This window comes from Temnothorax americanus, unplaced genomic scaffold (genome assembly GCF_048541705.1).
Source record: "Temnothorax americanus isolate GAGA-0224 unplaced genomic scaffold, ASM4854170v1 Scaffold67, whole genome shotgun sequence".
Taxonomy (NCBI): Eukaryota; Metazoa; Arthropoda; class Insecta; order Hymenoptera; family Formicidae; genus Temnothorax; species Temnothorax americanus.
In genome coordinates, this window is record NW_027509789.1 from 419,537 (window position 1) to 446,116 (window position 26,580).

Below are 26,580 nucleotides of genomic sequence, written 5' to 3' on the forward strand. Positions count from 1 at the left end.
TGACGTATCAAGAACAGAATATTTGAAATAAATTTATCTCATAAAGCATTTTCAATGTTTTTCAGGATGACAATTCGGCTGGCCGGCGCGCGGCCTTGTTTGTTTTTTTGACGTACAACGCGCCGTCACAGCCTTGTGTATACATTTATGTCATTTATACAAGGTTGCGCCGCGCTATCATTCGTGCGTCAACAGTCAAACAAGCAGATAGTGGCAAAGAGATATTTTATCGTAAATTTTAATTTCGAGAGTGCCGTGCGATAGTCAGTATTTTGACAATTAGTTCATGCGCGATTACCCATGACTTTGCGAATGTTGTGTGAGTGCAACAATTCCTGTCAACTGACAGATGGAGCAGATCTAGAAAAGGCATCAGGCGGAGCAACCTCGCTTACGGTGAGTATTTAATTATATCTATTGTTTTTTAAAATTAACACATTTCCCTTTAACTGAATTGTTGTCATTTGAATAATTCAAAAAATAAGGATTAAAAAGAAAGGTTTTCGTTTAATAAAAATTTATGAATGTTATTCTTAAGAAGGGAGAAAAAAAGAAAACTTTTTTTGAAAAATATAAAATTTTATTATTTTATTTTTTGTTAAATATATTTACTTGAAAGATGAATAAAAAATGTCATGCACACAATAATTGTTTTCTTTTTTTATATTAGCTATTTTGACCGTTGTTGTAATTTGGCTGTTACGTTTATATGTTACAGTTTCATAGCAATTTGCGGCGTAGATTACTCCGCTGTTGCGCATCGTATTGGTAAGTGATGAATTAAATTTTATTTTAAAGTTATGAATTTTATTTCAAATAATAGATTCGTGAATATTGCGTCAGATGTACATGAAAAACTTATGAGAATATTATACAAATAAATATATAACATCTCACAGATCCATTACTTAAATTAAAATGAATAGGCTGGAACAAATTAGGATAAATATTGATGTCCTGTATCTGCAATTACTCATCAATTTGTCGCACGCGTACAGAGCTCATTTTATCGACGCGCCATTTATTGGCGTGTTCTGTTGTCCTATAAAACAAAACGTTAATTACGAGATACATCAGCTACGTGACATTTATTAAATAATTCCGTAAATACAAATAAATATATAAGCGAGAATAAATAATATAAATAATAAGAAATTAAACGAGTAAAAAAATATAGTAAATAAAAATAAATAGTTATTTAAAAATAGGGAAAAAATGATTATACAGTTAATAAGTATGTTGTTTTATTTCTATACAGCGCTTCTATCTTCTTCTCAAATATTTTTCTTTCATGCAGGATTAAATACTTATTATATTAATTGAAAAAGTGCAAAAAAGTAATATATACGGAAACTCTTTCAATATATGTCTTATAAGCTTAAACAAAAAAAACGATTTTGGTCATTCCAGATATTTTATCTAAGAACAACTAGCAATTATTAATTATTGTTACTTATTTTTGTAAGGCGTCAATTTTATTTTAAACCTTTCTAGTCTATTCATATTGTATTGATTGATAACTGAATTTGATCCCAGTTAAGATAATCTAAGGTGACGATAAATCGACTTAAATCTAGAAGCATTTGAAACCAACTTTAAAGCTTAGATCAAGCTAACAATAATATTTGATAAAAGTGAGGCAATCTAAAAAAATATAAAAAGATAAGATTACTTATATATATTTTTCTGGTGATTATCGTCAGGATGAAGTTAAATCGTGTATCAGCGTATTGCCTTGAGGCTGTAAGAGAAAAGTGTTCTGTGAAAGAACACAAAAGAGATTGAAATCTTCTGGAGAATTAGCGAAGGATGCCGTCGCAAAAGGGAAGATGTTCTTTAACAGAAAAATATAGAAAAATATAGAAAAATATGTCATCTCCTTGTTGGCAAAACGAGGAAATATTCCGTTCTGTACATTTTACTTGAAATAACCGCCATAACACTACACGGTATATATAATTCACACGGTACACACGAGGGAATACATTTAATACAAAAGGGAAGAGTTGAATGGAGAATCGCGAACATCTCTATTCAATTAATTAGCACGTGGAAGGATTAAGTCATCAGTTGCGAGAAACATCAAAATGCACTCTTAGTGGATCTGTGAAGTTGGCACGACATTCTACGAATTTCCAAAAAATTATAAAAATTCTGGTAGCACTTTTCATAGTTCTACAGTTCCTGATAAAAATTAAAAAGAGTTCCGCATTTCTTATATTAAAAAATCGAAATTGAAATAATGTCGTGCTAACTTCGCGAATCTAGCACGACACTTCTCCTCTAAAGTACCAAAATGCGTTGAATATTATAATATTTCACAAGAGTTCCCGATAGTTCTAATCAAATTCCACACATATATACAATTTTAGATCAATATTCCACCAATTAACATTTTTAAACAATTATGATGTCCGCGCCCAGCGTGACGCTTAATGACAAGTGTCGTGCTGAAGATTTTCCGCGGTTTAATGATTATTTTTGACAGTTCTAAAAAAGTTCTGTGCCTTAGAAATTAGTCGTAAAGAAAGAGTTCCGGTGATTAACAATTTTTTAAACAATTTTAACAGTTACGTCCAGCACGACACTTAGTGAATATGTGTCGTGCTGATGATTTTCCGCAGTTCTGAAGGGAGTTCTCGGTAGTTCTAGCGGAGTTCTATGATTTAGAATTATTTTTACAAACAGTTCCGACTGTTTACTATTTTTTAAACAATTTTAGCAGTTACGTCCAGCACGACGTTTAGTGAATATGTGTCGTGCTGATGATTTTCCGCAGTTCTGAAAGGAGTTCTCGGTAGTTCTAGCGGAGTTCAATGATTTAGAATTATTTTTACAAACAATTTCAGTGGTTAGCTATTTTTTAAACAATTTTTGTAATCTACGCCCAGCACGACGTTTAATGACAAGTGTCGTGTTGAAGATTTTACGCGGTTTAACAATTATTTTTGACAGTTCTAAAAGAGTTTTGCTAGAATTAGTTGTAAAGAAAGTTCCGGTGATTGACAATTTTTTAAACAATTTTTTGTGTCGTGCTGGACGTAACTGTTAAAATTGTTTAAAAAATGGTTAATCACGCGGTACTTTCTTTACGACTAATTCTAAGGCACAGAACTCTTTTAGAACTGTCAAAAATAATCGTTAAACCGCGGAAAATCTTCAGCACGACACTTGTCATTAAGCGTCGTGCTGGGCGTGGATATCAAAAATTGTTTAAAAAATAGCTAATCACCGGAACTCTTTTTAGAACTAATTCTAAAGCATAGAACTCTGCTAGAACTACCGAGACCTATCTTTATTATAGAACCGCAGAAAATCATCAGCACGACACATTTTCACCAAACGTCGTGCTAGACGTAACTGCTAAAAATGTTTAAAAAATAGTAAACAGTCGGAACTGTTTGTAAAAATAATTCTAAATCATAGAACTCCGCTAGAACTACCGAGAACTTTCTTCAGAATTGCGGAAAATCATCAGCACGACACGTATTCACTAAGCGTCGTGCTGGACGTAACTGCTAAAATTGTTTAAAAAATTGTTAATCACCAGAACTTTCTTTACGACTAATTGTAAGGCACAGAACTTTTTTAGAACTGTCAAAAATAATCGTTAAACCGCGGAAAATCTTCAGCACGACACTTGTCATTAAGCGTCATGCTGTGCGCGGACATCATAATTGTTTAAAAATGGTTAATTGGTGGAATATCGATCTAAAATTATATATATGTGTGGAATTTGATTAGAACTATCGGGAACTCCTGTGAAATATTATAATATTCAACGCATTTTGGTACTTTAGAGGAGAAGTGTCGTGCTAGATTCGCGAAGTTAGCACGACATTATTTCAATTTCGATTTTTTAATATAAGGAATGCGGAACTCTTTTTAATTTTTATCAGGAACTGTAGAACTATGAAAAGTGCTACCAGAACTTTTGTAATTTTTTTGAAATTCGTAGAATGTCGTGCCAACTTGACAGATCCACTGTTAGTCATGTGGACACGGAATATGCGTGCAATGTGCGCGGAATTCGTTACGACGTCTATGATGCAGCATTGCGGGGATCATTCAGCCAGTCAGCGGTACCAGAAAGAGGTCGACCTCAAGGCTTGTATTAGATTAGTACAAGTTAACTTGCCTCGAGAACGGAATCTAGTCTCGTCGCGCAACAGTTCCGTACGTTGTACGTTATCGTTCGCGATCTCTTTGTGCGCGGCAAACAGGGCAGGCTGGGGCTTTGAATACCGATTCTGCATGTGTTTGTCCAGGACTTCGTATCCCGCTGTTTACCGTGACCCAAATATTGGACATGGAGCGCTGTCCGGTTATTGTAAGCCAAATAATGCTTCACGGCCCGCGTTATACATCACTATTGTCTGCATATATCGGTATAAAATGCTACCTTATTTACATTTTGCACGGGGTTTAACGGAACAAATGCAATACAATTTTTTCTAAAATTTAGCGAATATATTTGATCGTTTCCAGAAAAATCATCAACGTTATTGCAACCTGGTATATTAATATCGTTCAAAAGATGTATTATATACATTGCATAGCTGTTATCACATTTGATGAATGCTACGCGTAGAATGCCAGAGATTTTGCTGCAGATAATATGTACACAGTGATATAACATAATATAGAAAATATATATTTTTAAAAACAAATTTTTTTTAAATAACGCGCATGCGATAAAGAAAATGACTAATTGATGATACAACATCAATTAGTCATTTTCTAATACCTATATAATATAATTTTTTTTTAATGTTTTAACTTTGTACACTATACTATATAGAAGTCCTCGCATTTCTCTCTTCCATCCCTTGCGCGGTTACGTCAAATGCCCTGTTATTGTGCTGGATTGATCTATCGCAGCTCGTAAAGCAATAGCACGCGTCCATTTTGTGACGATTCAAACGGCAGTCATTGCATGGAAAGCGGGATACATAAAGGATGCATTTTCAACCAATCTTGCTCCCTTTGTTTCCGTTGATTCGATCGCTTTTCCGCCACTCGATATCCGTCGCGAAAAGCCTTTTTTCGCCGCGAATTGGGCCACTGCGCCCCGCGTCCATCTCTCTCTGAGATGTGAAACGTATCGAGAGATAGTAGAAAGTTTAGTATAAATTTTTTAAGTGCCGAGATGTGTTGTGTGCCGGGCTCCGGGCTCCGCGTGAGCGGATATCCTCCGCGTCGAAGAAATCGCCGCGCGGTATCGAAGACGCAACGTATCTGTGTACTATTGCGACATTCCCTTTCTTTGTTAAGCGAACAAGTCTGTTGGAGATAATCAACAAACTTATTTTCAGATTTCAAGTGCGATTATATTCTCGTACAACTCGTTCAACGGCAAAAAAAACTGATAGGTACTTGTGATTTTGGCGATTTCATTCGCAATTAACGATTTTCTTAATTGCAATCCCTACGTTATTATTAATTCTACTGATGGAAAACGTTGTTATTAAAAAAATAGAATGAGTTTAAAAAATTAGGACACTATTATTATATACGGGGATCTCTATAGGAGTTTAATTATTACCACGCAAATGTTGTCCTTCGTTTTAGAATAATTTAGATGCAGAAATTTTGCAGCAGCGAGTAGAACGGCGTAGGAAAACGCCGCACTTTCTCCAAGCCGCGGCGAACGATGCGGTACGAAAAGCAGTTTACTAAAGCGAGAACGCGAAGCGCCACGAGCTGCGCGCCGGCGCCGAGTTGATCCATCGTCCATGGCTGACGGAAAAGTGAAACACATTTCTAGCGCATGAATTCCCTCTCGTCTGCTTGTTCCTCCAGACGCAACGCATCCCAAATGCACACACAAGCCGCCTGTGGATTCGCGTTACTCAACTTCCTTCATTTACATGCTAATAGAACTGCCGGCGACGGCGGCGACTTGCGGATAGTTAAAGACTTCATTGTTGGGCGAAAAGGCTCGCGCGTAACTCGAGCGTGTAAATTTTGCTGCATTTCTCGCGTACGTACGTGCAGCGTGCTTTCTCGTGGTTTTTCGAGGATCGCAATAGGTAACTGACGCGCGTTTTCCGTGTTAGAAATAGGTCACGTTATAATTTCGCGAACCTTAAGCCAGTTACCGCCAGATCTGACAAATAGAATTACGCGAGTTTTCCCTCGCTTCTTATGCGCCGCGAGCACTTTGCGTTTTGCATTTTGCAATAAAAAAATTTTGCGGTAGGTGATTGCGCCTTCAACGTGTTTTTAGCAGCTATCTCGCTGCAGCAGCCGGCTTACACTGCAAATCCAAGTATAAGTATTATTTTTACACGCATAAACGTCTAAAAATGACAAATTTGGCTGAAGCTTTCTTACATGTTTCTTGCGTGTTAAATTACGTCATTTAACATGTCTGATCGCATTAAATTATAAGTTGATACGTTCAATTGTGAAAATAAAGTGATTTAAAATGGCAAGAAATGTGTAAGAAGAGCCTCAACGAAAATAACACGTGCATGGATTTGCAGTGTATGAAGGTATAATATCTTTCTACGCAAGAGCGCGATGAATATAAACGTTATTGAGACAGTAAAATTTCAAGAGCCACGAATTTCGCGATATGCAAAAAAGCTGCAAAGTGCAGAAGTTGAAAAGAATCGTAAAAAAGTCATTTCGGAAAGTTCCGCTCTTAATGATATTTGATGCAACTTCAAGAAACATTTTAAATTCTATTCATCTCTACGCGCGACAATGCCGCACTTTGCGACTTTGAACAAAAGCTGTAGCTTTTATAGAAAATTTCAAACTCGCGACGAATTTACTATACGCAAGAGAAGCTGTTAAAAATATGTTAATTTTAACTGTTTCATTAAAATACAGTAATTGAAATTATTAATAAGCTACGCACGAAATTACGGAAGATATGCTACAAACAATAAATAATACAATACTGAATACTGTAAGTATTAAAAAAAATTATTCATAATTTATATTTATTTATGATCTACGAATTAACTGCAATTAATTACACAATTAAGTGCACAATTATGCGCTTGCGCTGTAATAATCCTTTTTTCCTCTTTCTTTTGAATTTTAACACGACAAGACCGATTTTGTTCTGCCTTCGATCTTGTCTTTCTCATGGCGAAGAAAACCGTACTGGAGGTTCGTGTACGCTGTCTTCCCGGTGAATTTACATTCCCGCACCGGGGGGGGGAGGGGGTGTTTGACCGGGCGTCTCTTAGAAAAAAACCATCTTGGTCTCGAGTATGGATGGCGGGTCAGCGGAGTGTGACCACCTGTTCCCCCTTGGTGTTTTATTGTTGGCCGTAGCTGGCTCTTCGTGTTTCACGATGTTTCGCCGGATACGGTGCACACGGTTGTACGCTCCACTAACTGCAACGTCCGTCGCGACGACGTCTTCGCGCTTCGTGACCGCGGAGTGGGTACGCTAGGGCGAAGAAAAACCAGTTCGGTGCCAACGGTGCTAACGGTTTTTTTTTCAATTAATATTTGCGAGGTATGTAGCATGCGAGATAAAGACCCCTCAGATGTCTCATCGAGAAGTGCACGAGAGTACTTGCTTTCTGGCATTAATTCTAGCTGCTCCATTGAAGTACAATAATTTAAACAAAACTCTATTAAACAAAGTTACGGAAGATATTTTAACGCAAGTAATAAGTAATACGACTGCGTACTGTAAGTACTAAAACTTAATTAACGGAAGACATAATTCTCAAATTTATTTATTATCAAGAGACACGGTAGTGTCTCGCGCCAAGTACACGCGGAGCGAGACCGACCGTGACTCTTTTACGCGACGCGACGGGTTGCGAGTACCCGAGATGTTGAAATCTCGATAACGAGTGAACGGATCAAGTTCTAAGTAGGCTTGATCGATAGCTTGGGGTCCAATTAGGGGGGGGTTTCTCTCATAATATTCCGCTACGTGCCTTACGAGCGGAGATATTGCGACGCAAAGTCCAAATGTGAAAATTTATTTTTAAGATACTCCTCCTCCTCCTCCTCCTCCTAACGCCGCGATCTATCAGAGAAACGTCACTTTCACTTTTTCGACGCTGGCGGCGCAGGTATCGCCAGTTTTGATATCGCGCGCGTATTTCAAAATTAGGTCGATAAACTTATCGGTCAGGAGGAAGATTTCTATTTAAGTAAAAATTAGGTATATATATAATAAATATTGAGTCAACGGAAAAGTAGGTTCTCTATGCTTGGCAGAAAGTGCAGCTAGGGAATTTTTAAGTCGATTCTTATGAATCAAGCTTGAATTTGATGTCTATGTATCCCAGGTTGCCGATGACAAGGTCCAGATAGTGCGCTTTATAGTTTTCGGTGTCCAGGTGTAATAATACGTTGAATTCGATGTCTACGTGTCCCAGGTTGCCGATGACGAGGTCCACATAGTGCGCTCCGTAGTTTTTGGTGTCTACGTGTATTAATATCTTGAATTCGATGTCCACGTGTCCCAGGTTGCCGATGACGGGATCCAGATAATGCGCTTCATAGATTTCGGTGTCCAGGTGTAATAATACGTTGAATTCGATGTCTACGTGTCCCAGGTTGCCGATGACGAGGTCCACATAGTGCGCTCCGTAGTTTTTGGTGTTTACGTGTATTAATATCTTGAATTCGATGTCCACGTGTCCCAGGTTGCCGATGACGGGATCCAGATAATGCGCTTCATAGTTTTCGGTGTCCAGGTGTAATCGTACGTTGAATGCGATGTCTAGGTGTCCCAGGTTGCCGATGACAAGGTCCACATAGTGCGCTCCGTAGTTTTCGGTGTCTACGTGTATTAATACCTTGAATTCAATGTTCACGTGTCCCAGGTTGCCGATGACAAGATCCAGATAGTGCGCTTCATAGTTTTCGGTGTCCAGGTGTAATCGTACGTTGAATTCGATGTCTAGGTGTCCCAGGTTGCCGATGACGAGGTCCACATAGTGCGCTCCGTAGTTTTCGGTGTCTACGTGTATTAATACCTTGAATTCGATGTCCACGTGTCCCAGGTTGCCGATGACGAGGTCCACACAGTGCGCTTCGTAGTTTTCGGTGTCCAGGTGTAATAATACGTTGAATTCGATGTCCACGTGTCCCAGGTTGCCGATGACGAGGTCCACACAGTGCGCTTCGTAGTTTTCGGTGTCCAGGTGTAATCGTACGTTGAATTCGATGTCCACGTGTCCCAGGTTGCCGATGACGAGGTCCACACAGTGCGCTTCATAGTTTTCGGCGTCCAGGTGTAATAATACGTTGAATTCGATGTCCACGTGTCCCAGGTTGCCGATGACGAGGTCCACACAGTGCGCTTCGTAGTTTTCGGTGTCCAGGTGTAATAATATGTTGAATGCGATGTCTACGTGTTCCAGGTTGCCGATGACGAGGACCGCATAGTGCGCTCCGTAGTTTTTGGTGTCTACGTGTATTAATATCTTGAATTCGATGTCCACGTGTCCCAGGTTGCCGATGACGGGATCCAGATAATGCGCTTCATAGTTTTTGGTGTCCAGGTGTAATCGTACGTTGAATGCGATGTCTAGGTGTCCCAGGTTGCCGATGACAAGGTCCATATAGTGCGCTCCGTAGTTTTTGGTGTCTACGTGTATTAATACCTTGAATTCAATGTTCACGTGTCCCAGGTTGCCGATGACAAGATCCAGATAGTGCGCTTCATAGTTTTCGGTGTCCAGGTGTAATCGTACGTTGAATTCGATGTCTAGGTGTCCCAGGTTGCCGATGACGAGGTCCACATAGTGCGCTCCGTAGTTTTCGGTGTCTACGTGTATTAATACCTTGAATTCGATGTCCACGTGTCCCAGGTTGCCGATGACGAGGTCCACACAGTGCGCTTCGTAGTTTTCGGTGTCCAGGTGTAATAATACGTTGAATGCAATGTCTACGTGTCCCAGGTTGCCGATGACGAGGTCCAAACAGTGCGCTCCGTAGTTTTTGGTGTCTACGTGTATTAATATCTTGAATTTGATGTCCACGTGTCTCAGGTTGCCGATGACGGGATCCAGATAGTGCGCTTCATAGTTTTCGGTGTCCAGGTGTAATTGTACGTTGAATTCGATGTCTAGGTGTCCCAGGTTGCCGATGACAAGATCCACATAGTGCGCTCCGTAGTTTTCGGTGTCTACGTGTATTAATATTTTGAATTCGATGTCCACGTATCCCAGGTTGCCGATGACGGGATCCAGATAGTGCGCTTCATAGTTTCCGGTGTCCAGGTGTAATCGTACGTTGAATTTGATGTCTACGTGTCCCAGGTTGCCGATGACGAGGTCCACATAGTGCGCTTCGTAGTTTTCGGTGTCCAGGTGTAATAATATGTTGAATTCAATGTTTAGGTGTCCCAGGTTGCCGATGACAAGGTCCACATATTGCGCTCCGTAGTTTTCGGTGTCTACGTGTATTAATACCTTGAAATTGATGTCTAGGTGTCCCAGGTTGCTGATGACGAGGTCCACATAATGCGCTTCATAGTTTTTGGTGTCTAGGTGTATTAATAACTTTAAATCTGAATGGGTGCGTTCAGCCGATACTCCGCTAGTCTAGCAATCGTGAGCAGTTGCTCGTTTTTGCTCGTTTCTTCTCTTTTTAATCCAGTAAGTCAAAAAAGAGGAAACGAGCGAAAACGAGCGACTGCTCACGATTGCTAGGCTAGCAAAGTATCGGCTGAACGCACCCAATGTAGGACACGTAGATATCGAATTCGAGGTATTATTACATGTAGACACCGAAAACTACGAAGCGCACTATGTGGACCTCGTCATCGGCAACTTGGAACACGTGGCTATCAAATTCAAGGTATTAATACACCTGGACACCGAAAACTATAGAGCGCGCTATGTGGACCTCGTCATCGGCAACCTGGGACACCTAAACATTGAATTCAAGCTTGATTCATAAAAATCGACTTAAAATTTCCCTAGCGGCAGAATTAAAATTATGTCATGACATAATAAAAATCGCTGAATTAAAATTATGTCTAGACATAATAGAAATTGGACAAAAATTATGTTTAGACATAATAAAAATTGGATGAATTAAAATTATGTCTGACGTAAAAATAATTATCAAAAATATCGATACCTGAAGATATCGGTACATATACAGTTGCGAACAACATTCAGTAAGACACGCAAATAAAAATAAATAAAGAATTTTACAGTTAACGACTTATTAACATTAATCATGCTTTATTGCGATTATGTTTTATGTTGAAATTGAAAAATATATACAAGGTGTACAACTAAAAGGGTTACAGATTATTATTTTTAAAAAACTGAGCAAAATATTAAATTGTTGTTTTCTTTAGAAATAATAGTCCGTAACACTTTTAGCTTCATACCTTGTATTATAAACGGTTTATGAAATTATAAGATATATTGTTTATAAGATTAAGTTGCGTAACACTACAAAAAGGCGTGATATCCGTACAAAATTACCTTTTTAAAAAAAAGGTAAAATGAGCGCCAAGTACACGCATAATAGTGTATATGTATTATGTTGTTACCCTGTTATGTTGTTACCTCGAAAAAAACAAAGTGGTAGTATTATACCTCCAAATAGCTTTATCCTGTACATACTGTTTATACAATGCGTAATATACTACAAAAAGGCGTGATATCCGCACAAAATTACCTTTTTTAAAAAAAGGTAAAAAAAGCGCCAAGTACACGTATAGTAGTGTATATGTTGTTACCTAAAAAAAAAAAAGAAAGTGGTAGTATTATACCTCGAAAAAACCTAAGTAACAAGTGGTAGATCTTTATATCTCGAAAAATCTCGAAAAAATCTAAGCAGTAGTATCTTTATTTCCGAAAAATTATAACCCAAGTGATACACGTCACAAAATTATGTTATCTTATCAAAAAGAAGAGTCGCGTTTCAAGTGATCTATTACAATTACAAAAAAGAAATGATATCTCTTTAAGTTAGAGCGCCAATTACAGAGAAAACATGTATATTGCCTCAAAAAATAATTGTTGCACTACATTGAAAAATCTTTACATTGTGTCAATTAGAAAAGAATGTATAATAACAATTTTATAAGATTAAAAAATTTTATTTAAATTTAACAAGGGAATACAAGATATTTAAATACAAAGTTATTTACATGTGTATTTTTTAATGGCCACAAAGAATTACAGAAGTAACAGTACAAAATAAAAATATTTTATTAAAATACATAAATTTTTCTTGTAAAAAAACTTGGCGCTGCTAGACCTCGAAATTTTAAATAAATAAATAAACTTATTCTATACTTAATTATAAGCCGCATTATCCGCCGTCCGCGTAGTCACGCACACCCATATCACTCACTCCCACATCCACGCTGATAATCATTTAATATTACTCCCATTGTATTCTTCTCTGAATTATTTTTATTTATTGTTGTTTTTATTTATTTAAAAGGTCTAGCAGCGCCAAGTTTTTTTACAAGAAAAATTTATGTATTTTAATAAAATATTTTATTTTATTATCAAATTTATTATCAAATTTAAATCAATTATTCCGTTATTTATTTCACTTCTATATAAAATAGCGACTTGTAGAACGAAAAACATTTATTGAAAATTTTTAATTACTTGAAAATGGTGTACCTTTTACATTTACCTCTTAATTATAAATACGAAAATATACTCTAAAAAATATTATATCCAATGTTGCCAAGAATGAGTTTTCCCAAAACCTTGCTTGCGATTGGTACATCGCGAGAAACTTTTGATGGAGAAAAGCATTGCAGACAAAGCAGGCGCGCGTTTAATGTCGTATAAAATTACACGCTTCGCAACGTTCGATTGCAAGCGCGATCCACGTTAAAGCAGAGAGTGTAACCTATATAAAAATTTAATGCATTTTATATCCAATCAGCTGCCAAGATATTGTTAGTATTAACCTTCACATATTAACTTAATTATCTATTTTATTACTTTTTTGGTAGCTATATTTCCGATTGCTATATTTTAATATCATTCTGTATCATAGAATATCAATGAGAGACTGGATATAATATATTATAGAGGGAAAGAAAACTACTATAAGCAAATAGTGTGAAGATTATAATTTGACTCAATCTTCTTTTGAGTTTTGCTCAAATATAAATAATTCAAGTTAATTAAAAGAAATCTTAAAGAGAAAGTACGTGTGTACGCATTTTTATTTCCGAGACTTTAATAATAAGATAGAAAAATGTATGATTTGCTAATTAATGCATAGATATTATTCTGTTATTTTAAACAATATGTGTCGTATATCGATTAATACGACACCGAGACAATTCAGTCGCAGTTTGAGTCAACGCCGGATCGTTCTGATTAGAGTTGTAACGATGCGCTATACGTCAGCTACGTGATGCATCAGTGAAACAGAAGCACGCGGCGGGAGTGGCCCGGTAAGTGTTGTCAATCGAATTCAACGTGATGCAACGTGAATGTCGACCGATGACGGAATGACACTCCGATATCGATTCGCTCGTTCACGGTCGGCCTCCATTGTTTCGCCATGCGCGCCCGCGTTTGTGCTCCCAGTCGCTTATATATTAATTTACATTAATATATAAGCGATTATGCGTGCGCCGTATTTTATGAATATGGTTATGCGGAAACGTTTGATCGATTCATCCGCAGGCGCGCTTTGAAATTGTAAGTGTTACACGAGCTGAAAAAAATTGAACACAGATGCTGCTTAATAGTTCTCCTTATAATAATGTAAATGATTAATGTGTCAAGGATAAGAGAATCTCGATCGTATTTATAGGATATTAATTAATCAATCTTTGTAAAATAATTTTGATGCGTGCTCGTTAATAGATCGGATAATATATTAATAAAAATTAAATATAATTTTAAATTTGGTAATAAATATTTAATTCAACATTACTTGATCAGCTGTAAAAAAAATAATCAATATCTTTCAGTAGAAAATATTTTTACATTTTTTTCACAATTATTTTTTTTTTGTTATAGTTTAGGATCCGGCCGCGTGATTTATACGTTTATCTGTTATTTTATCGAAATGCGATTTTAATGGAAGATTACATATCAGGTCATACATCGCGGCCGATGTGCCTAGCAAAATCTTGCCGCAAGTACCCTCAATTAGAGCTGTTTTAATTAAATTTTTTTAGACAACTTTATTCATTTGTTTGCGAAATAAATAAAGCGTCATCTGAAAGAGAGTGATCTAAAGAACTTGAAAAAAATAGGTTGCCACCTTTCAGTCTGCCGCAACCTCCTAGCAGCCAGGTGCAAAAAGGTCCTTTTTCGTTAATTATCAACGTTCATCGAGTATCGAGACAATTTTTACACAAATTGAAGCTAAATTTTTTCTTTACACGATGGAATATGGTTGCCTGCGTAAAAGTTGCCGCAAATGGTGGTCGCCTGCGCAAGCTCTTCAATCTTACAATGTGTTACAATGGAATAATCACATCAATTTCCTTGAATCAAGTTTTCAAAAATTTCTTTTATAAATAAATTCCGCCACTCATTCGTCTTCCGACTCGTCTGAACTCGCAACATCATACTCCAAATCATCTGCAGAATTATTATTCGCGTTTTCAGAACTTTCATTCGTCGACACGCGCAATTTTTATAAATTTGATGTGGCCAAATGCTACAGATCCGTGTTGTATTAAATTACGCGCTGAAGATTGCGGTTGGTTATTGAATGATTTTTTGAAACCAACGCCGTTGAAAGTCGAAGATGTATTGCGCGTGTCGATGAATGAAAGTTCTGAAAACGCGAATGATAATTCTGATGATTTATAGTATGACATTGCGAGTTCAAACGAGTCGAAAGACGAATGAGCGGCGGAATTTATTTATAAAAGAAATTTTTGAAAACTTGTTTAGGAACTAATATTAAAAAAATTCAAGGAAATTGCTGTGATTATTCCATTTGTAACACCATTGTTGGCAACCACCATTTGCGGCAGCTTTTACGCAGGCAACCATATTGCATCGTGTAGAGAAAAAATTTAGCTTTAATTTGTGTAAAAATTGTCTCGATACACGATGAACGTTGATAATTCACGAAAAAGGACCTTTTTGCACCTGTCTGCCAGAAGGTTACGGCAGACTGAGAAGTGGCAACCTATTTTTTTCAAGTTCTTTAGATCACTCTCTTTCAGATGACGCTTCATTTACTTCGCAAACAAATAAACGAAGTTGTCTAAAAAAATTTAATTAAAACAGCTCTAATTGAGGGTATACTTGCGGCAAGATTTTGCTAGGCACACCGGCCGCGATGTAATCTTTTATTAAAAAAGCATTTCGATAAAATAACAGATAAACGTATAAATCACGCGGTCGGATCCCGTACTATTAATAAAAATACTTTTATTTTTTCAAACAAATAATTAAGTTTTATCGTATTTGCGAAGTATTTTGTCGTGCTTTTTATTAGATTTCCGTCTTTAAATCTTCCAAGTTTGTGGCAAAGAAACTTTTTCATTAAACACTGAAAGAACTTTCTTCTGATTGGAAGCAAAGCAATACCAAATATCGAATGCTTTCTATCGACCGTACTTTAGGCAGAGGAAACGGCAGTCGTGCTATTTTCCGGTTCGTTTGGTAACGCCACTAGGGAAACACATTACGTCACTCTAAAACGTTGTAATAATTATCCTCTTTATTGGCTGAAACCTGAAACGTCGAAGAAGCGCGCCCACCGCCTTCGCATTTGCTCGACTGCCGCGGCGCATCACTGTTTCCGTTCCAACTATACTAATTCCATGTTAAAGTTAGCCGACCCGCAACGCTCGATTGCAAGTACGAGTGGCCGGTTAACTGCTCCAAAAAAGTTTCTGATCGAGCACCGCGTTTAAACGGGTGTGTTCTAAACTTATGAAAAAGTCTATCGCGATGCCCCGGCTCTTTTTATCGAGCCAAACCATGTACGTAGTTCAAGAAACGCTTTATGAGTGCAGCATTTCCGTCGAATAAAGTCGCATTTGAGAAATCGGCAGCTGCATTACCAATGTATCAAATTTTGCTAACTTTAAATAATGAGATTAATACAAAAATATCAATAATATTTGATGTAAATAAATCTTCTCGATTAGTCAAAATATATTGGTTGAAGTACAGCTTAAAAACGGAAAAGTAAAAAGCGGAATCGCATTTTCCACGAATCATATCCGTATTAAGCGCAACACTATCCGAATAATTGGATTTAGCGCTGAAAGGTAATTAATCTTTTATAGGTTCTATATGGAATAATAGTTTCATTGCATGCGACCATTCGCAAATAGCTGTTCCAATTACGACCTTAAGCATCCATGCGAAATATTCATTGCTGAGTTACGATTAAAGATTATACATTCATGGTCGTGATAGATGTTATCGCGTTATCAGATAATTACTGATATCGCGGGAACGTATCAGCACCGCGCACGTAGCCTGATTTGCTCCGAATGATATCTTGGCTGTTCCATTTCTTTCTTTCTTTTTTTTTGTATCATTGTTCTGTTTGTCCGGTGCTTTTGTTGCCGAGAACTCTAAGCGGATTGAATCATTTTGTAAGCTCATCACGCCACGATGAGTCTTGCATCAACGGTGGCATCGTGCGTAGATACGAGTATGAGTAACCAGTGCGAATACGAGTGCTCAATTATCCAATAACAAGTCACGGCCTTGTCTTGCGTTGCCGAACAATGACGTCCCATTACGCTCTCTTAGTTTGTTTGCTGTCGGTTGGATACTAGCTGTGTCGCGCGAGAATGTTTGCTTCAGACACGCTGGAGAAATACACGAAATCTTTTATGCAAATCACGTATACATTAGACGCTGAATGTATCTCAGTTCCGCATAAATGTCCGCTCGTATCGTCTCTAACGATAAGATAGGAATTGAAACTGACATGGACATGTTTAGATATAAAACTTACGATTTTGTACACACATTGAATTAACACGTATCTATATTTATTTATGATAATATAAATACTACAGCTACATTTTCTTATAAACATGACCCGTAACGTTATTTCAATTTTAATCCCGTCGCGATATATCATCTAAAGAAAAACCAATAAAAGAGAAAATTACATATTTTAGATATATGTTCGCATAATACACTTATACATAGCTTTAAAAATTCAAATATTAAAAACTTAAGAAGGACTTCAATTATGTATATTCAAGTAACTTTAAAAAGTCAGATTTTAAACGTTTGAAGCGTTAACATGAGAAATTGAGCATTTGAGAAGAATAATCTTCAAACTAAACTTGCTAGAATTTTAGGCTGTATAGTTCCGAAAAGCCCATACCTCCAATCGTTTTGAAATTTTGTATACTATTATATTTTAATATGCTAATTATGAATATGTCAATAAACATTGGCGCAAAGGTCATTTTCTAGGTAAAAATTTAAAAAAAAATGTTTTGCATATTTTTTAATTATCAAATTAATATACATTTTAGAACAAAAAGTTTCAAATAAAAATTGTACATCTCTTAAAAACGCAACTTTTATATTCTATACGTTATTACTGTAAAAGCAGTACTTAACGAGAAAAATATAATGTAAGAAAAATTCATATCAAGAGACACGGTAGTGTCTCGCGCCTCGCGCCAAGTATACGCGGAGCGAGCGTGACTCTTTTACGCGACGCGACGGGTTGCGAGTACCCGAGATGTTGAGATCTCGATAACGAGTGAACGGATCGAGTTCTAAGTAGGCTTGATCGATAGCTTGAGGTCGAATTAGGGGGGGGGGGGGGTTTCTCTTATAATATTCCGCTACGTGCCCTACGAGCGGAGATATTGCGACGCAAAGTCCAAATGTGAAAATTTATTTTTAAGATACTTCGTCCTCCTCCTCCTCATCCTCCTCCTAACGCCGACGTCTCAATATTATTTTAGAGGAACGTCACTTTCACTTTTTCGACGCTGGCGGCGCAGGTATCGCCTGTTTCGATATCGCGCGCGTATTTCGAAATTAGGTCGATAGACTTATCGGTCAGGAGGAAGATTTCTATTTAGGTAAAAAAAAAAAAAATTAGGTATATATATATAATATATATATTGAGTCAATTGCTTCATGTTTATCTGGAGAGATTTCGTATCCTTACATTGTATTACTACCGCTGCTGGAAAAGAAGGTTCTCTACGCTTGGCAGAAAGTACCACTAGGGAATTTTTAAGTCAATTCTTATGAATCAAGCTTGAATTCGATGTCTAGGTATCCCAAGTTGTCGATGACGAGGTCCAGATAGTGCGCTTCATAGTTTTCGGTGTCCAGGTGTAATAATACGTTGAATTTGATGTCTGGCCGCAGGGGGAAGTGATCCGCGCAGTTCCTTGAACCTAACGCACCCACGGCATTACCGAGTTCAAAACACCGCGGACATACACGAACAATTATACATACACCCATACACGTACACAGTCTAGAGTGTGAGGAATTACAAGTGAATGAGTCTATAGTATAGTCTATACTGCGCAGTTTAACTTCTGTTTGGGACGCTTTTATTGAGGCGTTCATGTTGATCCAGTCATAAGTCTTACTTTGGATGTGATACAGCTTATAGTTTCGGTTTCTCTATTATGGCCACATGGGTTACCCCCACGGTCTTTCCTTTATTTAATTAAAAAAAAAAAAAAAAAAAAAAAATTCGATGTCTAGGTGTATCAGGTTGCCGATGACAAGGTCCACATAGTGCGCTCCGTAGTTTTCGGTGTCTACGTGTACTAATACCTTGAATTCGATGTCCACGTATCCCAGGTTGCCGATGACGAAATCCAGATAGTGCGCTTCATAGTTTTCGGTGTCCAGGTGTAATCGTACGTTGAATTTGATGTCTAGGTGTCCCAGGTTGCCGATGACGAGATCCACATAGTGCGCTCCGTAGTTTTCGGTGTCTACGTGTATTAATACCTTGAATTCGATGTCTACGTGTCCCAGGTTGCCGATGACGAGATCCAGATAGTGCGTTTCATAGTTTTCGGTGTCCAGGTGTAATCGTACGTTGAATTTGATGTCTAGGTGTCCCAGGTTGCCGATGACGAGATCCAGATAGTGCGCTTCATAGTTTTTGGTGTCCAGGTGTAATCGTACGTTGAATTTGATGTCTAGGTGTCCCAAGTTGCCGATGACAAGGTCCACATAGTGCGCTACGTAGTTTTCGGTGTCTACGTGTATTAATACCTTGAATTCGATGTCCACGTATCCCAGGTTGCCGATGACGAGGTCCACATAGTGCGTTCCGTAGTTTTCGGTGTCTACGTGTATTAATACCTTGAAATTGATGTCTAGGTATCCCAGGTTGCTGATGACGAGGTCCAGATAGCGCGCTCCGTAGTTTTCGGTGTCTAGGTGTATTAATAACTTTAAATTTGAATGGGTGCGTTCAGCCGATACTCCGCTAGCCTAGCAATCGTGAGCAGTCGCTTGTTTTCGCTCGTTTCCTATCCTTTTAATCTATTCGGTCAAAAGAGAGGAAACGAGCGAAAACGAGCGACTGCTCACGATTGCTAGGCTAGCGGAGTATTGGCTGAACGCACCCAATGTAGGACACGTAGATATCGAATTCGAGGTATTAATACATGTAGACACCGAAAACTACAAAACGCACTATGTGGACCTCGTCATCGGCAACTTGGAACACGTGGCCATCGTATTCAAAATATTAATACACCTTGACACCAAAAACTATAGAGCGCACTATGTGGACCTCGTCATCGGCAACCAGGGACACCTAGACATTGAATTCAAGCTTGATTCATAAGAATCTACTTAAAAATTCCCTAGCGCCAGAATTAAAATTATGACATAATAAAAATCGCTGAATTAAAATTATGTCTAGACATAAAAAAAATTGGATAAATTGAAATTATGTCTGACGTAAAAATAATTCCGCATTTTTATTATGTGTATACACATAATTTCAATTCATGCAATTTTTATTATATGTACACATAATTTGTTTTTGAATAAACGTAAAACGTATTTGTTATAATATCCATTATTGAAAATCGATATGCGCGACAAAAGCTCTTGCGTATCATCATTAATTATGTTATTATTTATTATATATATTTCTATCCATATATATATATATATATATATATATATATATATATTTTTTTTTTCAGTATTATTGTTACATTAGAAAAATTATTGGCATTTAGGATACGAATCTTTTTCCGTTAGTTTGTAAGTTTCCTCTTCTAAATAGGGCATGTCGTAGGTATTGTTGTCACTTTTCCGCGATGCCGATTGGTTTTCTTGCTGCGCTTACTTCATTTGCAGCTGTCATTGTATATTTACACAGTTGTGTGTATCAAGGGTTAATAGTGTAATAGTAATAGCATAATGTTAAAGCTAAATAGCGCGCGCGAAGCGCGCGTTTGTAGTGTCTAGTCATGATTAAAAAGATCATGTCGTATTATTATTAACATATACCTAAGATTTATAGAATCGTTATTAATTTTATTATTAAGAGTACAAATAAGTTTCCGCCGTTTTTTATAAAAAAAAAATCATTCCCAACGATTTTAAACGATGTGAAATTGCTTGTTGAGTCACTCCTAATGTAAGTGCAAGATCTTTTTGCGTTTGGCACGATTCTTCCAATAATGCTTCCAATTCCGTGTCTTCGTACACTTTCGGCCTTCCGCTACGTTCTTTGTCCTCGACGTCAAAATCACCGTTCTTAAACTTTTGAAACCACTCACGACATCTTCTCTCACTTAAAGCACAATCAATGCGCCTCAGCTGCAGATTTCTTCAAATTAAAGAAATAAATCAAAAGTTCCCGCAAATGACGCTTATTCGGCTCAAAATTCGACATTTTCGCACGAAAAGAATTATGTGATGCCGATACAGTCTGATACTATGTCAAGTTTATGGTGTTGCCAGATGTCCAACCTTACGATATAACACTTTACATCTGACAATTTCAACCATAACCTCCTGGTGGGGCCATCTATTGTAAAACGGCGGAGACTTATTTGTACATCTAATATTTATCTCAATTGCGCGAATCTCAAATGTTTTGTAAAAATTATGCATAATATTCCTATGCAAGGATACTTGTTTAATTATTTCTTCTTATTGCATTTAAGTATAGAAAAATATACTCAGCAAGCAATTAAATATTTATGATTCAATTTGCGTCTATGTCTCTTTGTTGACTGACATAGTTATATACTTTTAAATCTTTTTTTTTCTGAAATTCAATCAATTGAATAGCAAAAACTACGTTATCATATTATATATTTTTGGTACGTAGTGTGCAAATGTATTTTGAAATGATGATTATATATTTTCTACTAAATTATTTACACACACGTGCGGTTTCAGAGAATCATTTTTCGCCAACTCAAATATGTTCCTACTCAACTGTCAAAATATGAAAGATAATTTTATCTAGTTGTGACATTCGCTCGAATTCCCGAAATAATTTTCAAGAATGTGAGTACGAATATATATATATATATATATATATATATATATCGTACTATTTAATATTTATAATTAATAGAAAATTATAAGCGATGCGTTATGTATGAGAATTTTAACAGAATTGCTTTTATCAAATAGAATTAATTTGCGATTAGTTGAAGGAAATAAAAGAATAAACAAATGAGGTAAAATTCAGACACGTGTTACAGGTGTTCATCTGTAATTATCAAAATCATCGATACCTGAAGATATCGATACATATACAGTTGCGAACAACATTCAGTAAGACACGCAAATAAAAATAAATAAAAAATTTTACAGTTACCGACTTATTAACATTAATCATGCTTTATTGCGATTATGTTTTATGTTAAAATTGAAAAATATATACAAAGTGTACAACGAAAAGGATTACAGATTATTATTTTGAAAAAACTAAGCAAAATATTAAATTGTTGTTTTCTTTAGAAATAATAGTCCGTAACACTTTTAGTTTCATATCTTGTATTATACATATACTGTTTATAAGATTATAAGATATATTGTTTATAAAATTAAGATGCGTAACACTACAAAAAGGCGTGATATCCGTACAAAATTACCTTTTTAAAAAAAAGGTAAAAAAAGGCGCCAAGTACACGCATAGTAGTGTATATGTATTATGTTTGTTACCCTGTTATGTTGTTACCTCGAAAAAAAGAAAGTGGTAGTATTATACCTCGAAAAAACCTAAGTAACAAGTGGTAGATTTTTACATCTCAAAAAATCTCGAAAAAATCTAAGCAGTAGTATCTTTATTTCCGAAAAATTATAATCCAAGTGATACACGTCACAAAATTATGTTACCTTATCAAAAAAAAGAGTCGCGCTTTGAGTGATCTATTACAATTACAAAAAAAGAAATGATATCTCTTTAAATTAGAGCGCCAATTACAGAGAGAACATGTATATTGCCTCAAAAAATAATTGTTGCATTACTTTGAAAAATCTTTACATTGTGTCAATTAGAAAAGAATGTATGATAACAATTTTATAAGATTAAAAAATTTTATTTAAATTTAACAAGGGAATACTATAGGTTCACCCCCACCTCCGTTTTTAAGAGACGTACAATTTATATTTGAAACTTTTTGTTCTAAAATGTATATTTAATTATGTAATTAAAAAATATGCAAAAAATTTCTTTTTTTATTTTTACCTATTATAAAATTACCTTTGCGCCAATTTTCATTGACATATTCATAATTAGCATATCAAAATATAATAGTATCTATACAAAATTTCAGAACGATCGGAGGTATGGGCTTTTCGAAACTTTATCTGAATTTTATATCTAATTTTATGTCTAATTATATATAAAGATAATTTTTATATCTTTTATATATTTTTTCAAAGAATATAAATTACATAAAATTAATGTATATTTTATGTTTATTATTTTATATTTATTATATATTACAGTATAAAAAGTTGTCAGACATGAAAAAAAAACATTAAAAAGTTAAATATCTATAATATATATAAAATTTGCACTATTATATTATTTCTAACTTTAAAATACGAAAAAAATTTTAGTTTCACTAATCTATTAGTACTGAATGTACTCGTGCATCTCTTTCTCTGCCACCGTCTCTTTCGCTTCTCTCGTGCCGGTGCTAATTAGAAGTGCTACGGCGTAATACGATCTCCCATAAGGCCGGCTCATTGTGTCACAGGCGAATAACGTCACTCGCGTCGCGCGAAAGCAAATTGCAAAATAGCGATGGGGACCGCGAATTACCGTCACGAGGAGGGCATTGTTCGCCCGAGGCCGGCATAACGACTTCCATTTCTCCCATGGAAAATGTTCCCAGGATGTTTCCGCAGGCATGAATCGGGTGATTAATCGCGACGTGTCTCGTCATTGTCACTAGGTACCCTTTGTTTGATAATGCATGACATTCGTGTTTATTGCCTCATCGGTAACCTCTGCCCGCTGAGTACGTAAAAGGCAATTGGCAATTATAAATTGTTGAACAAGATTGTTAAAGTCAACGTCGTAAATCACGATAAAATCTATTTTCAGAGGAAATATTTAAGCACTTAGTGGAATATTGAACACTATGTTTAAAAATAAATAAAACAAATTACTGATTAATATTTGTTTTAATATAAATTGATAAACTGTAACATTACTGTAACATTAATCAAATTATCAAATTACTTTGTTACAAAGAACGAGACATTGCCAATTAAAAAATTGTCCGCTTATTGGGATTAATATTAATATAAAGAAATAACTTATTTTATCTGTTTAGTTTTGGAAATTACTTTGCAATTATGTTCTATACAAGAATCATACACATATGCGTATTTCCTGCTCTTTAATCAGTCTTAAGTTTGTTTTTTTAAATAAAGGGCGTTAAAGACATAAACAATTTCTTTACAGTTGTGCTATGTTAGTGAAACAAAGGAAAGTGTGGCACAGTCGACGAGCACGCAATCCGCAAGTCTGTCCGGAAGCGGAGTTTCGTTTTTGCGAAGTTAGTGAAAGTTGGATTAATCGCAACACACAGTGGCTGTACAGCGCAATAAAAATCTGTAGGTACATAGTTTCATTGAAGCTTTATTAATAGTTTGCGAGTATTACGTACCCGTCACAATGCTAATGTATGCCTCGTCGATTAATTAAGGTTCATCGTACAGCTGCAGGCGCAATTTACTGTTTCCGCATAAAAGTCCATTAAAATTAAATGCACACGTCATATCCATTAAGCCCATAAATTTATATATGCAGGTAATATAAAATAATCGAATATAAAAAAATATGTATCTATTAAACCATATCATAACTAAATAATATTTATAAATATTATATATTTCCAATCTTTATTCTTTAAATAACATTAAATTCTTTTATTAAATTTTGGACTGAAAAAAACAATCTCTTTTTATTTTATGGAATGTTTTTTATTTAACATGTGACATAATAACGTTTATCGAATAACAGATCTTTTTTTATAACGGCGATTTTTTAAATTTATTTGTACAAAAAATAACATAATTATATATATATATATATATATATATATATATGTTATTTTTATAACATATATATACATATATATATATATGTTACATATATATATATGTATATATATGTTATAACGTAATATTATCGCTCGGTAATGAAAGAGAAGAGAGTACGCTGACACTGAAATAATATTTTACTCCGGGTTAAGACAACAGACAGAGAGCAACGGTGGAGCTGATAGCAGCCACGGTTCTCTGAAAGGTAAACCTTGGTTTCCTTTACCCTGAAATACAGCTCATCGAAATTCACCGCGTGTATACATGTCGGAACGTCACTGCGCTGCTGTAAAAATAGTATAAAAATTCATCTCTCCGTTTGCAGACGTACATCATAATTATTAACCATGTTTGATGCATTTACATTTATACGGCGAATCTGAAAGAAAAAAATTAAAGCAACTCGAACCTTTCTCACGTTCGCAAACAGATGCAAATATATATAAAGCGGAAGGAGTTTAAATAAAAAAAAATGGAAGAATTTGTACGAGCACAATTATTTTTTAGGAGCAATTACAGGTGGTCATTACAGCCACCGTAATTACACCCGTTGCTGATATTCTTTTCATATCAGCGCGCTGCAATCATGTCTTATTTTTTTGCAAACTAAATATTAGCTTTATAATTTATTCGGTATAGTCGCGTATATAACTGCATTCTAGAATAAAGGTTTTAAAAGACTAATGTCAATTTTTCCACATGCGACAAACAAAGGGAATACATAAACACATGGTACGTATATTACAATATTATTTCTGATTAAAAACGTAAACACTTCGTTCATCGTTTAAACGTTATTTCTACTCTATATGCTCACTTTTACCAAAAGACCTTGTTTAAACAAAAATATGATATTGATACGTAAACACATGATATATATACATATTGTTGTTATTTCTCGTTAAAAATATCAATCCTTTATTCAATTTTTCAATTATCGCTTAAACATTTCTTTTGCAATGCTTACTTTTACCAAAATACCTCGGTTAAACAAAAATATATACGTAAACACATAATACATGTATACTTATTGCGATGTTATTTCTCGTTAAAAATATAAATCCTTTATTTACCCTTTCGATCATCGCTTAAACATTTCTTTTGCAATGTTTATTTTTATTAAAAAATATCTCGGTTAAACAAAAATTTAAACGTTTCTTTTGCAATGCTCACTTGTATCAAGACGCCTCGATTTAACATTTCGTATCGATAAAAATCGCGATTGATTGTGGCGTTTGAAGGAAACTTATGAAAAAGCTGAAATAGATTATTCTTACTGTAAATACGAGTGTTTTTTCACATTGATAAACGAAAAAAGCGATGCTGCAGAGAATTATTTCAATCACGTTAATGGAAGTCCCTTAAACGGAACGATAATAGCAACGATGGCGTACATCTCCGGTTTACTCCGATAAACCGCAAAACATTTCGTCGTCACGAGATATCGAATGGCAGTAGAGCTTCGACGTCTCGGCGAAACCGATATTCCGACGCGATCTCATTTCTGTCTCCGCATTGAAATTAAGCCAAACAATTATAATGACAAAAGCAATAATAATACGGCAGTACTGATGATGCAATTAGTAACGGGATCTCGACGCTGTCAATCGTGATTTCTTTCTACGAAACGTGAGACACAGCCAATATATGGATATAATGGAAACTATTTTTGTGTGATCTAGTTTTTAGAAATGAACACGTTTATAATATTTTTTTGACTTGATAATATATTGAACATTTAAGGCTGCGATATATAAAACCAAAAATATAAAAAGTACTCTTATCAAATTTCAATAGCACAAACCATTTAAAATTCTCAAAAATTATAAATTGCGTACAATTTTTCTACAAAGTTGTAATAAATACGCTCCTCCGTTTCTCTTCTACATATAAATAATGTTTGCTAACAAAATGTTTAGAATCTAATATGATTATTATTTGATAAAATTACATGTCATTAGAAATAAGTGATCAAAATACAATTTGTTAAAAAAATTAATTTATATGCATAGAAAAATATTTTTCTATGGCACATATTTTTATTTTTAATTAAAAAATTAAGTTTATACAATTAACTGTAATTTTAATGCTAGCGATGCTTGTAAGGTTAGAT

At 35.6% G+C, this 26,580-nt stretch overlaps 2 protein-coding genes across 4 annotated transcripts in view; one reads left to right on the forward strand and one right to left on the reverse strand.

Annotated features, from left to right (window-relative positions):
- The window catches only part of LOC143905813 (uncharacterized), a 71,221-nt gene that overhangs the window by 25,350 nt on the left and 19,291 nt on the right, over positions 1 to 26,580 (reverse strand). The window lies entirely within an intron of this gene.
- LOC143905818 (uncharacterized) lies at positions 16 to 24,283 on the forward strand. Its single transcript, XM_077421432.1, has 3 exons — positions 16 to 396; positions 719 to 768; positions 23,827 to 24,283. The coding sequence occupies exons 1-3, from the start codon at positions 301 to 303 to the stop codon at positions 24,008 to 24,010; spliced, it is 330 nt and encodes a 109-aa protein (XP_077277558.1). The 5' UTR covers positions 16 to 300; the 3' UTR covers positions 24,011 to 24,283.

Bases quoted from the DNA above. Each gene is read 5' to 3' on its own strand.
- LOC143905818 (XM_077421432.1), top strand. From the start codon at position 301: ATGACTTTGCGAATGTTGTGTGAGTGCAACAATTCCTGTCAACTGACA. The intron at 397-718 runs GTGAGTATTTAA...TATATGTTACAG, and splicing joins GCGGAGCAACCTCGCTTACG to TTTCATAGCAATTTGCGGCG. The intron at 769-23,826 runs GTAAGTGATGAA...ATTTCTTTACAG, and splicing joins CGCTGTTGCGCATCGTATTG to TTGTGCTATGTTAGTGAAAC.